The sequence below is a fragment of the Etheostoma cragini genome, chromosome 7 (assembly GCF_013103735.1).
Source record: "Etheostoma cragini isolate CJK2018 chromosome 7, CSU_Ecrag_1.0, whole genome shotgun sequence".
Taxonomy (NCBI): Eukaryota; Metazoa; Chordata; class Actinopteri; order Perciformes; family Percidae; genus Etheostoma; species Etheostoma cragini.
In genome coordinates, this window is record NC_048413.1 from 18,220,923 (window position 1) to 18,235,170 (window position 14,248).

Below are 14,248 nucleotides of genomic sequence, written 5' to 3' on the forward strand. Positions count from 1 at the left end.
CCCCCCCCCCCCCCTCGGTCTCCTAACAGTCCCCCAACTTTCTGACCCTATCCCCTGTTCCGGCTTGATGAGTCCGGACCCTGGGGGACAGGGTTAGCGTAGGCACAGGGGGTGCAGAGAGGGGCTGGGTCTATATTTAAACAACAACCTTTACCGGTTGGAGGCTACGTGCCTGTCCCATTTCCATGGAGGTGTACTCTGGAGAAAGTCCTTAAACTTTCAGAATAATTCTTAGGTCAGCCGTCTCAGTTTTCCAAAGAAAAAAGGGAAACAGAGAAATTGCTCCTTACACATGTTTCACAAATGTTTTTTTTTTAACTTTCCCACTCCAGCTCACTTAACTAGCAAACCCCATGTATCCTGTACAACCCTCCACCTCTTTTCTCACACTGTTGCCCCCCACCTCCCCCCTTCCACTCTCCTTAATGAGTTTTGTCTGCCTCTCTGGACCTATAACATCCCCATCACATCTGGCTGCTGAAGGGAGAGGTCAATGCCCTTTGTCCATGCCCACTTCTAGAAATGATTCCAATGTTGCGCTCCTACTCTAAATATGAGACACATGTTGGTAAAGAGGGACCATTAGGAAAGGAGCACTTCTCACGTCAACTGAGTCTCATTTTGAGTAGAAAAAAAGCTCAGTCATACCAAAAATTTTCCACCAGGAGAAAGAAACATCTGTTTATGGAAACGAGACTGATGCCGTTTTAGCCAGGACCAAGTCCAAGCACTGACTACTTAAGACTATAACAGGGCTTCAGAGTAGGGCCCAAACTTCCCTGTGGATTATTTTTTTGGTGTGTGTCTCCTCTGTGAGTACTGACACAAATGTCTCCATCTCTAACACCTACGTGTGCTGCAGGGTTAGACACGGTGCAAGAGAAAGTCCGAATTTTTTTAGAGTCGCTGCTGACTAAGGAAAACTTACACAACTGGGTGGGTATTTTAAGATATGGGAGTTGGATTTGAAGGTTATCGAGATGAGAAATACATTAAGAGGCTTGTTTGATCAAATGAAGTTAAGTCTGGGGTGTTTAGTTTAGTTTAGTTTGAAAGCAAGAAGAGAGCTGGAAGGCTTAGAGTGATGCCACAGCATGATCTGTTTATTTTGTTAGTTTTACAGTGTTTGCATTTAATGTCATCCCTGTCCAGATTCATTACATTTTAGGAATTTAATCAGACCTGTTAGACCTAAGATTAAAGACCCACTTGATATAGCTCTTGACCAGTTTATTCCCCTGGCAATAGAGTCCAGATGGGACCTGCTCCATGTCCTCCAATCTAAGTTAGAAAAGCAGTTAGTGTACGCCCCTTGTGTTGCGTTTGTGATAAGACTAGCTGAGAATATTCCACTCCAGCCTGTCTGCTACTTAAAATCCCCAGTGTTCAGTGAATGGCACACCCCAGTATCTCCACAGCTGACTCCAACTGGTTGAGCGGGGGAGGTTACGCTGTGCGGCATTTTGCCAGAGTGAATTGAGATGTGCAGGGCGCTTATCTCTCTCACATTTCACTCCTCCAGTCCTGCAAAAACATTCCTGGGCTCCAAAGGTGGACACTTTCACACTCCCTCACATCGTCAACACAGAGACTTTCCCTCCTACACTGGACTGTAAATTAGTACCTCTCTCACACACTCATATAACAGGGGGGCCTCAGTGACAGCTGATTGTGATCATAATGGATGAAGGCTGCTGCTCCCTCCTTTCCTGTCTCACATTGTATATCTTTTTGTCCCTCCACCTCTTTCTCACATCTTTTTTGTTGTTGCTGTAATCGTGTAACATTTCTCTAACTTTTAACTATTTTTCCTGCCTGTCTTTTACACTCCACATTTCTGCCCCTCGCTGTAGATAGATAGATAGATAGATAGATAGATAGATAGATAGATAGATAGATAGATAGATAGATAGATAGATAGATAGATTTTTTATTGAGCCCAAAAAAATGGGAAATTCCAGTGTTGCAGCAGCAAAATAGACACACAGAACACATACAGAATATACATAAAATAACAGGATACAATATAAGAACAAATAATTTAAAATATATACAAGTTGGGGATACAAATAAATGAATAAAATGGACAAGTGTTTAACTATTATTGATAAAACTGTAGATAACGTAAATATTTTATGTAAATATTGTGCGAGTTTCACTTAGTGAAAGTGTGGTGTCTATGAGTCTTATGTACCACTCAGTGATGAAGTGTTAAAAAGTTTAATTTCCTGTGGTAGGAACGATTTCTTGTAGCGGTCCGTGCGACATTGAAGCTGTCGGAGCTGTTTAGAGAAGCTGCTCCTCTGTTGGACCAGTGGGGGGGTAGAGAGGGTGGTCGGGGTTATCAATGATAGATAACAGTTTGTTCAGTCACCTCCTCTCCACCACAGCTTTAAATGGGTCCTGTTTGCAGCCAATAACGGAGCCAGCCTTCCTGATCAGTTTGTTCAGTCTTTTTGTGTCGCTGGCTTCGATGGCAGATGGCGGAGAAGAACAGAGCGCTGGCCACAACCTACCGGTAGAACATCTGCAACATTCTGCTGCACACGTTGAAGGATCTCAGCTTCCTCATAGAGTCTGCTCATCCCCTTCCTGGAAACAGCAGTTCTGTGGATCTTCCAGTTTAGCCTGTTGTCGTTGTTGACACCCAGGTATCTGTGCTCCTTTACCACGTCCACATCCTCTCCCAGGATGCAAAGGGGTTGAGGAGCCGTTCCATTCCTCCTGAAGTTAATCGCCATCTCTCTTATCAACGTTCAGCAGCAGGTTATTCTTCCCAGATCACTCCACAAAGTCATCCACCAGCGCTCTGTACCCCCCCCCCCCCCCCCCCCCCCCCCCCCCCCCCCCCCCCCCCCCCCCCCCCTACTGTGCATCCTTTATACACCCTACAACTGCAGAGTCATTAGAAAACTTCTGTAGTTGACGTGACTCTGAGTTGTACTGGAAGTCTGTGGTGTACAAGGTGAACAGAAAAGGAGACAGCACAGTCCCCTGTGGGGGCCCCGTACGACTCACCACCACATCAGACAGAACACGGTCCAGACGGACAAACTGTGGTCTGTCTGTCAGGTAGTCAGTGATCCGCACACATCCATACCCAGCATCCGCAGCTTCTCACCTAGTAGCAGTGGCTGGATGGTATTGAATGCACTGGAGAAATCAAAGAATGTGGTTCTCACAGTGCCGCCACCGCCATCCAGGTTTAGGGATGTTGACACCCCATCACTAAACCTCATTTTAGGGAAATTTTAAAATGAGTGTCATTCACAGTTCTGAAATGTGTATTTACATACAATGCCAACAGATGTTTTCTTCTTGTACTTACATCGTTTCACTTTTACATAATGAGTAAAAGAAGTTGAGAAAAGGTGTTTTGGTGAATCAACACTTTAATGCTCAATCAGTGGTTGAGATAGCCATAGGTTTACATACAAATAAACACATGCAGTTCAGACTCACTGGCTACCACATGCTAGTGGGATGATTTCAGGCTGTTTCCTGCTTCACATGGAAATGGTTGTGAGAGAGCAGTTGTGGTCAAAATGATGTAATCGTTTGTAAAATGACCCGGGTCCACCACAGAACCTTTGGAATAATAAGGGCAACGCCACAGTAATGTAAACCTTTCTCAGTCTAGGATTGGAAGAATAAAGAAGCAACTTGAACTGCTTCCATTTCTTCTGTATTTTCTTTTTGCTGAGCAGTGAATGGATCTGAGTTCTGAGCTCTTTAGGTTCTGAGATTTTAAGGAGTTTACATGGTGCTCACATATCTTGAGATATTTCCCTTGCTGGCAAAGTCCTCACCAGCTTCAAGGGTCCTGTTCTAGATCTGATCCTCTGCTGTGACCCCTCTGAGGATTAACAGAGGGTCACTTACGTACATGCTAACAACTACATACAAGGCAACATCTGAGTAAAGACAAAGAAAACACCATGTTCACAATGCAGGGACTCTGGGCTGTTCCCATAGAGCTCCCCTCCACCCTTATGCACTCCCTTTCTTTCTCTCCAGGGATTCAGCCTTCTCAAAGGTTTCAACAGCAACAAACCTATCCTTAGGGAGTGGCAAGGCAGGGTCACAGAGAGGAAGGCGTAGAAGTTATAACAAAAACAGAGAGAAGAGGGGCTGTAGACCACTACAGTCTTAATATGTTACTCACTAATGCAGCTGTATTAACCCAGGGTAGTCAGCACAGTGGGGAGGAAAACTACTCAGAGCTAATTGTGGGAACTGTACACATAATGAAACAATTGTTAGATGGGGTTGAGGGGCAATTACACATAGCGTACGGGCTTACTCTGTGAAGCTCAAACCATTTCCTCATCGCTTACAGACTTTCCAAACAAACAGTCTGAGTCGTCTTTTGAAAACCCTTTCAGTACTCCGCAGTGGGAACAAATGTTTTGTTATATTTATCCCGCCTGTTGCTAATGAAAAAGATAGCCAACACACAACTAGGAATAACTCTGCCGGTTGTTAGACCATTCAGAGTTATTTTTACCCTTGCTAAGTATTTTTTATTATTTCAGTATTTCGAACAATTGGAGAAAACGGAGATGGAGAAAGCATGATGTCAAACGCTAAGTTTAGAAGACCAACATTGAGGCTGGTTCCTGGTCTTTACAGTAAGAATGTTTTCAGGGAGAAGTTCTAGGTTGTTTTTTTTTCCAAAGAGAAGAAGCGCCAACATCTTGTCAGTGGAAAGTTAACTGTAGACCGTAATTTTGGTGCCACACTGAAATCTACCTCCTTAATTTTCAAGCAGCGCTGTACAGGCTTATGCTTTCAGTTGTGGCTGGGAGGATGTTGAACGTGGGGAGATAGAGCTACGGTTATTGGAGGGACATGATTAATTTGACTTCATAGTCCAGACCTAGATGAAAGACACAAGGATAAATACATGTCTTTTTGCAGATGTTAAATGCAAAATGGGAGCCTCCATTTTACTGCAAAGCTCTAATGAAACTTGATTATACATATAATCATTCAAAAGGTTACTCAAGGTTGATATTGTACGAAAATTCCTCAAAGAGAAAAAAACAGAAGCAATAGATGCTTTCACAATATATGGCTAACATTTCCTCAATTTGTTAAATCTCCACCATTTCATGAAAACTGCAAATCCTCCAGCTGTATTGGGTCTTTCACACCCTTCGCATGTTCAGTGGCTGAGGGTTAACGAGCCTTCCCGCGCTCTCCTCGCAGACAGCTCACGCTATGGAAATAAGGCAGAGGATGTGGCATGCCGGCACGTACACACAGAGCCTTAAAGACAGGATGGAGGATGCGGGGGGGGGGGGGGGGGGGGGGGGGGGGGGGGGGGGGGGGGGGGGGGGGGGGGGGGGGGGTTGCCATGTGCTGGTGATGACAGAAGTGTTATGAAAGAATGTAAGAAAGAGGAAAGGTCACGTCATTACATCATTATGTCAGGGTCGAATTTATATATGGATCTTATGTTGGTTTGTTTACATTTATTGTACCATCCTGACAGACTGGGGCCTTTTCTGTGTCAGGTGGCAGTCTGGACTTAATATAACTGGCCAAGAGGTACAACAGTGTTTAAGCAACCTGTATTGGCTCACTGTGATAGAGCAGGCATAGTAGGACTGAGCGATCATTTAATATTGTAATTAATTGTCCCTTTATATAATAAAGGTAGTGGTTATAAAGTTCCCATATCAAGATATACCAATAATGCATTATAAGGAAATGCACAGTTGTCTTGTCTAAATAAACTAAAACAAGTGTAATGAATCTCATGTCACAGCGCCAAATCTGAATTACAAAATACATTTTGAAAAGATCATACAATTTGGTGTTCTCGGAAAACACAAGAATACACATATTAACTCAATGTGATGAACGTTAATGGCAGGGTTTGTAACTATTTCCAATATACTGTACACAATTTTTTTTCTTTTTGTTTAAAATGGTCTATACACTCCAACAGCAATACATAACTTATGGGCTCTAAAAAAGGATTGAAAAAGATCTGTCATAAAAATGAAATTGAGTTTTTTTTTACTTTAGTATTTTCAACATTTTCATTTTTACATGTATACAATTACAACAAAAATTATCCAAAAAAAACTGGACCCTAGCAACAGATTGTGTTCTTACATTTGTATCATGTGAACCATCTATGACCTCTCACCCTAGGCCCCACAGAGATCCCTCCACAACCCGATGAGACCCTTAACACTGTGACAGACATCATCCCTGAGACCACCGATTCTCCAAAAGAGGAACTGACTGTTATCACTGGTCCTCCTGCAACTGAACCAGCGGCGGCCCCTGAAAAAGTTGCAACAGAAGTTGTCACCGAGCCGGCAACTCCTTTCTTCACTGTTAATACTGACGTCATCGAGACGGAAGCCCCTTCTGTTGCTACTACTGCAGCAGCACCAGAACCCCTTATCACTGACGCTCCGGTAGTGGAGACCGAAGCTGCCACTGAGCCAGCTGATGTAGAGGAACAGCTTGAGGTGACGGAAGCCGCCCAGACGGTTGGAGGGATGGGCATTGAAGACGACACAGAGGATCTTCACACAGAGGGTGAGGAATGGATGGATTTGGATTCTGGGGTAGCGTGAAGGTAGTCAGTTTCGAGTCAGGTGTTATTATTGACTGATATGATACCACCGACCCTCTGTGAGCCTAATGTGGAGAGTAGTGTGTTTGGCAGCAACAACACCCGACTCTCTTTCATCTTTCACTCCATTGATTCTGCCTTACTCATAGATAGATGGCATTTTTAAAGTGAAGAGTATGCATAAACTACAAATAACATGACAACTAGTAATGTAGGCTACTATTAATCCAACTGAAGTCTGAACAATGTTCTACCTCTTGTCTTTCTGTCCCACAGAGGGTCTGAGTTCTGGCCAGGTAGTCGGGATTGTGATTGGCGCTCTGTTGGCTGTGGTCATCCTCATCGCCGTGGTGATTGCTGTGGTGAGGAGGATGGGAAAATACTCGTAAGTACCTCATCTGTACTGCTGGATACACAGACCTAGAGCTTGATTCCATTTGTATGCAGGCAGTTGTATTGATGTTGTGCAGTGAGTCATCACTTTTCTCTAAATATGGAGCAAAAGTAGCAGCATGAGCTTTTAGTCATCACAGACACATCCTATGATGAATTAACACTGGCAGTGATGTAATGGGTTTTGGAGAGTGTTGTTCATGACCTAGCATGCCCAATACAAACTGCGTAGCATTTTGACCATAATTAGTCTCTGCAGTTAAACATATTCAACCATCAACCTTCCGTGATGAGAGTAATAGAGGTCCTATCCAAGCGACAATGTTCCCACGAACCACACCCTCCCCTCTGAGGATACAGTCATGAGCTGCATATCTCCCCTTTAAGGCCATCATGACCCTAATTCACAGACGTAATGCAACAGATTTTCGCCCCAAAATCCACTGACAAAGTTGAATGCGTGTTGCTGCTTTTCACTGACACACAGTCCTATGAGAAAAATTGGCCATTCATGGTGACAAGTGGCTCTATTTGGTCTTGAAAGTAGTGTGTCTCAGTGTCTGTCTTTGTGGCCAACGGTCATCAAGCATCCTGGTTTTACATCAACAGTTTGATTTGATCCCCAGAAACAGAGGGCTTGTGTTTGTCAGAAGTGGAGCAGCAACACAAAAGTCGTCATTTTCAGTTTGGTGTGTTTTGGTGTTTTTTTCTGTCTGTGATTGTTAGTCTATTTTGTAAAAGGTTTGTTTCATCTTATACAATCCAAAGATCTTCTCTGACTTAAGTTACATGTAGTCCAAAGACTAATCTTGTCAACCTGGCTTTATACCAAAATGTTTTCATAAACACACCACTTATAATAATATGTTGTTTATTTACTGTAAACGTACCTACATATTTAATATTTAAATAAAATCTACAAACCCGCTTTTTTTACCTCCCATACTGTTTTTAGTGCTAAATAACTGCACCATTTAATGACACTAAACAAAATAGGCATAAAATGAATAAGCTTCAAAATAAATTGAACCTCAGATACTGATTAACAGATAGATACAAAATTCATCCTTTTTTCAAGCACTTACTGACTCTCGCTCTCTTTTTATCCCACAGCCCTTGAGGAAAAAGTCTTCCAAGCAGCAAGAGCGCTCAAAGTTCTGGAAATTCTGAACTACTGAACTGGGACGTCTTTTGCGATCATTAAAACAACGATACCAGAACCAAACCAATCTAACCAGGACTCTGGACTGTTGCCAAAAAAGAGGGGGAGGGAGGCTTGTGTGTTAATGTATGTTATGTATGAATGTGAGACAAGAGGGGTACAAGAGCAAACATACTCACCCCCCCCCCATCCCCCCCACCCGCTACCTCCCTGACCCCCACAGGAGCCGCTGATATAAAAGGTTATGTCCTTCCCTACTCCCGTGAAGATAACAAAACACGTTGACGGCAGGATGTCACAAAGAATTTCAGGCCTTTTTAAATGCAATTTTTTTTATTAAAAAAGAGGGAAAGAAAGGTAGGGGATTATCAGGCAAATATGTTATAAAAAATTCTTTCCATTGAAAAGTGACTGATATAGATTTGCGTGAATGTTTGAGAGGACATAAAAATTGCAAAATACTGACAAAACAAAAGGAAATGAAATACACATGGCTGTATATACACAATGTCAGGGGTCTACAGTACATAGTATACAGCTCATACATTGCAGTCAGAGACGTAGCACAAAATTCTGGACCCTGTACACAGGCATCTTTTATGGGCCCCTCCACGCATCCACGGCTATTAATTCTAGTATCTTTGTGGGCCCCTTTCTCATATGAGGGCCCTGTGTACTCAGTCCTCGTTTGCCCCCAGTCCGACACCCCTTGGTGCAGTTGCGTGGCTAGTGTTTTATTATGGAATACACAGTACATACAGAAAGCCTCAAGACTGTTTTTGCTTCTGTGTCGAATCGACAGCGTAGACCCGGAGCGGTTTGGGTCTACGCCATCGATTTGACCCAACACTGTAGACTGACGTGCACCCCTTTTCAAAAATGTTACTACACATCTTGCCTGTGAACATCTCTTGGCCAAGGTGTGATACCGTTGCATTTCCCTTGACTCATAACCTGGTTCTTCTTCTCCATAAACAATCAAGGAGATTTGTTTCCCTCAGTATGACTCAGTACTCGCTCCGAAGCTTATCGCCGCCACTCTTTCACTTCTCCCTCTACCACACACTCCCCGCACACACAGGGGCAGCACAAGTATAAATATCCGGCCCCTTGCGTAGACTACCGCAAAAGCTCTGCGTGGAGCCTTCCTAGAAGCATAAAACAGCCTTTAGGCTATTGTTGTGGCTACCAGACCTCTAAATCAGCCCTGAGCACCAGTTAGAAGATGTTCTAATGTAACTAGGATCCCTGATATGTTGGCCAACTGTATGAAGCACCATGTGCAGAAGTTGTTTAGACATAACACACCCATAAGCTCTGAGGGCTAGCATGGGGCTTACAGAAAAGAAAAGGCACCCTCTTTTACAAGAGTAACGTGACATTCTGCCCACTTTAACACTGACATATAAAAACCTAATACATATCTGTGAAATTTAGCAGAAGGGTTTGTGCCACTGTCTCTGGTATTCTCTAGGTAGTTAGGGGGATTTTAACTTTTGAAGTGCATTATTAATGTAAATTGACTGTACTTTTTAACTGCCACCCATTCCAAAACAATACAAAACAGCGTTGAGGACTTCTGGCTCGTTCCTTATGAAGCGTTAAACACAGCCAGTGGTTATTAGACATAGAGATAGCATTGTCTTGACAATTTATTCATAGTACTTCTGTTAATAGAACAGCCATCCGGTCTTTAAATTGAGCTTACCCCAGATTGCCTGCACAGGATGACATTTTATAGTTGCACTTAGTTTTAGTGCCCAGTGTTAGGCAGTAATGCCCTATTTTGTTATTTTTGCAATAGTAAGTGTGCTATATGGGTGTACAAATAATGAAGTCTCAGCTTAGCTCAACTTGCTTTACAAACTCGTTTAATATCTGCACTGAATGAGTGATGTAATGTTTAATGAATAGGCTTTAGACACTGCAAATGTTTGCAACGACTTGTTTGTGTTTCATCTCCTCTGCTTTGCCACATATTATCGGTTCTAGGTCTTTAATTTGTGCCATCTGATTTGTTTCAACCCTTTTATTTAATTGCAATGTTTTTGTTCATACTGTTTCAATAAAAAACTGAAATCAATGTGAAAGCTCTCTTTTGTCTTTTGTGCATGACATTTTTTTCTCAATAGCTTTTTCAAATATCTGTTCATTGTCCTAGACATTTCCTATCAATTAGATTACGTAGTTACCGTGGCAATGCCTCAAAGTCAACACATTCTCAAGCAGCACTGTAGTCAGTCTTAAATAGCCAAAATACTTGTGACAGTTAAAATCTCATGACACTTATTTTCTATTTGAAAGGGCAATTCACAAAGATTAACACACTTGCACAGGGGCAGCATCCAGTCCACTGTGATTGGCCCATTCAAGTAATGTTTCAAATTCAAAAATAAAAACCTGTTAGGCAGGGAGAAAAACAACACCAAATATGGCCTCTGACCGTTGAGTCTGTTGAGCCCTCTGCCAGTTAGGTGTGTTTTTTATGTCATGTTGTGGACTTTTCTTGCAGTGCTGTTAAGCTGAGGCAAGGCTCCAACAGTAGACTGTGAGTTGCACAGAGATGCTCTGTGTCTGGCTCCCTCTCCTCCGTGTGGTTTTAGGCAGGGGCCCAATGCCTCTGCCCCACTGGCAAGCTTCATAACTCTCTTTAGCTCACTCTCTCGCCTCAGACTGCTGGGAACAATGGAGTCTTTTGAGAGTGGCAGATGGAGAGGCTATGGGCCGTGGCTGTGAAGCTGCTTGCCAGCAGCTTCCTCTCTCCCCTTCAGCAACGGGGGATTTCTGTGCATCGCTACAGGGTGGAGTCACTTCCTGGGGGGGCCCAACATTGATCATGTGCCTTTACACACTCTCTCACACACACACACACACACACACACACACACACACGTGTTTAGAAATTCTCGACAGAGACCTAAATCACTGTGCTCTCTGTGCAGATGAACACATGCTAAACCTATCATAAGGCAGCTATTAAGGAACACCATTAAAGTGTGTGATTCACTGAGGGAGCCTTAGTCAGCCTTATGACATACACACACAGGTCTATGTCTCATACTTAATTATCAGACTCAAAACCACCTGCTTATGTACTCAGTGTACCGGCGTAAATGCGAGCTTAATGTGCGGAAGTGTGATCCAGCATGTGCATCTCTGAGTTGTGCATGTTATGTACTGTATCTGTAAATACATACACAACACATGAACCTATATTTGTATACATGTAAAAAAAAAAGAGTAATGGTTTCATCAGAATTTAAATCACTACACACATTTCCTGTGCTTTTCTACAGGTGACGGAAAAAGTGTCTGAGTGGAAGAAAGAAACTGCTCAGCTCTAGCGGACAGATGGTTGAGGAAATGTCTTTCCCTTTTAATAAAACCACACCGGTGAATTTAAGAATGTGTGTTTACGTGTATTTTCTCTCTACAGTAGCAACCAGAAATACCAGGTCACTTACATACAGCTGACTCTGATCTGCCTGTTTGTGATATATTCCACACAGAAGAAACCTGTGGTCTGAAATGGTCACATTTTTATTGGTAGGAAAACTGTTGGTGCCCACTCAGCAAATTATAATCCTAACCATGTAAAGAAAGAACAGATTGTATAACAATAGAGGAATGAGATTTTCCTAAATGCAGGGCTTATTAAAATAAACACCTGGCATCAGGCTAATTCTCTTCCATATGTTTTTGGCAGATGAGGTTGTCTGTCCAACAAGCTATTTAGCGTTGTAGCCTCTCTTCGCTCAACAGATAATTGCAAGGGAAAAAGTTAAAACTGACACAAAATCCAACATCTTTAGTTTTCAACACACTGGATGTTTTTGTAGAGTCTCTTTTTATTTTTACAGGGATTTCTTCAGTATCAGGATCCAACAAAGGAGTGATTTTAAAAAAAAAGTTGTGCTACGCCTTAAGGATTCATAATACAGATAGTATTACAGACAAAATATGATACTGCACCTCACCCCATCCAGAAAGAAATAAAAATGAAAGGAAAAAAATACTCTAAAACCATCACTACAATTCAGCTCAACATTAAATACCCATTAGTGGTTTTCAAGTAAGGTAACTTTTAATCTCCATATGAAGGATTAATTGATAGTACAGTACACACAACTGCATAGATTCAATTTGTTCTAAAGAATATCCTCTTATTCAGGACAAAATCAAAACAACTGACTGTAGATTTTTACAAATATGTACATTGTTAGCAGTATTCACTGTGCCATTTCATCGGAGTATTATGTTACATTAGATACCAGAATTCCTGGAGCAAGAGGCAGGAGCACATGGAGGATACACATATAGAACTAAAACCGACGCTGGCCAGGACTCAGGTCCTTCTTTGTATAGCATAGCGCTCATGCAGCTTCCAGTTGGCTGGATCACAAACAGTTTGAAACCATCAAATGCACTCAATTCTGTGCATTTATAAAAAACACCATCTGGGGGCTTAATGTGAAAAGTATGTAATCAACCATATTACTAGTGTTAACAAGCATCTGTTTTCACCATTGGTGTCATTTGTTTGTGTCTGCTTGTTGCAGTATTCATCTCATGGTGTTGACATGAATCCTACGATGATTGGAGTAGCAGAGTTTAGGTCTAAGTATGTGCAAGGAGCGCCACAAGTCCAGCCTAGCGTGTAGGGGGTTTGTGATGCCATGCTGTAGGCCTGAAGGCTTTGAGTTCCGCAGACAGCTGGGTGGATGGAGAGGGTGGGGTAGGGGTGGGGCTGGAGGGGCGAGGGAGGGGAATAAAGTTGGGTGACAGGCTAGTGTGTTCGGATACAGTATGAACGATGTAAGGAATACCTCTATTTGCTTGTGTGTGACTGTGTGACAGCAGAGAGTTGGAGACAGTGAAAAGGTAGAAGGATTAATGGTGTGTGGTGTGGTATGTAAGTGTGTGTGTGTGTGTGTGTGTGTACATATGGAGAGCTACTTCATGGGGTCATGGTGCAGAGTGTGCATGCAGAAGTGTCAAGTGGCAGTGATTCTGGAGGGCATGTGTGTTTATTGGACTTTGGGGGATTATTAGCATGGGTGTGGTTTGTGTGTGTGTGTGTGTGTGTGTGTGTGTTTGTGTGTGTGTGCTGACAGTACATAAATATACAGCACAGTGGGCTACAGTTGTGTGCACACATGTACAGTATCATGTGTTCTGCAATGTCCAATTTGTATTTGTGTTCCGACATGTTGACATTTATATGTTCTTTCCGGCACATCTGGCGTCCAACGACATGGATCGGTAACAATTCATTTCTTCACAGTGACATGATATGTTATGTCTGATTACAGGCAAGGCATTGTCTGCCTTGTGTCTTCTAAGGGACCCTTATTGTTTCATGCCTAAGCCCCGCTTACTGACCCGCTTGTTACACAGTTACGTTGTGGACCACCTCTCCATCTTTGTCTCTCTTGTCCTATATGTTCATGTGGAATGTGAATGTTTCATTGTGCAAAAAGTCATAGGCACGAACCGGCGCCCACTGCCACAGGATACTATACCATGGCTATAATCTGGGCCACACTTTGTCTCAGTTTCTCTCACAATTAGTCAGTTTCCTGTTTGCTTTTAAAGTTGTCCTCAAGAATCATAACAACTTTCTTGTATGTATATGTGTATATATTTTAGTTTTTCATTCCTTTTGATGTACTTTTATCTGCAGAAACACACGTAGTCGCAAGAACTAGACATCCGACTTAGATCCAAGGAACAAAACGAATGCTGTTTGCATGTATATATCACACATATTATACATATCATAGTCTAAATCGACAATGTTTCGTTTCCAGGGTTTGTTTAGGTGCTGCCAGAAATTTCACCGGATGTCTGCTCCTCAGATCTCTGCAGGATAAATCAAGACAGCCAGACTGTCTGTCTAATCTGAGTTTTCTGTTGCATGACTAAAACAACTTTTGAGCATACTCATGTTCCACCAAAATAAGTTACTTCCCAAGGCTATGTTGCAGCAGCACCATTGCTCCATCTGGAGGTAAGTGACACCCAAGTTTAAAGAAATGGCAATAAACCGGAGAATGTTTTATGTTGTGTGGACCAACCAGAACCTTCTTCACCGC

At 42.5% G+C, this 14,248-nt stretch overlaps 1 protein-coding gene across 2 annotated transcripts in view; it reads left to right on the plus strand.

Moving 5' to 3' along the window:
• Positions 1 to 8,491, plus strand: part of si:ch211-156j16.1 (uncharacterized protein LOC564557 homolog) — a 10,162-nt gene extending 1,671 nt beyond the window's left edge. The window contains exons 2-4 of one of the 2 annotated variants that reach the window (XM_034877787.1): positions 6,166 to 6,561; positions 6,875 to 6,983; positions 8,105 to 8,491. In XM_034877787.1, the coding sequence (XP_034733678.1) occupies positions 6,166 to 6,561; positions 6,875 to 6,983; positions 8,105 to 8,111 (512 nt within the window). In that variant the 3' untranslated portion in view covers positions 8,112 to 8,491. The remainder of the gene's footprint in view (positions 1 to 6,165; positions 6,562 to 6,874; positions 6,984 to 8,104) is intronic. The other variant, XM_034877788.1, reaches the window with a different exon arrangement.
• Positions 8,492 to 14,248: the final 5,757 nt, after the last annotated feature.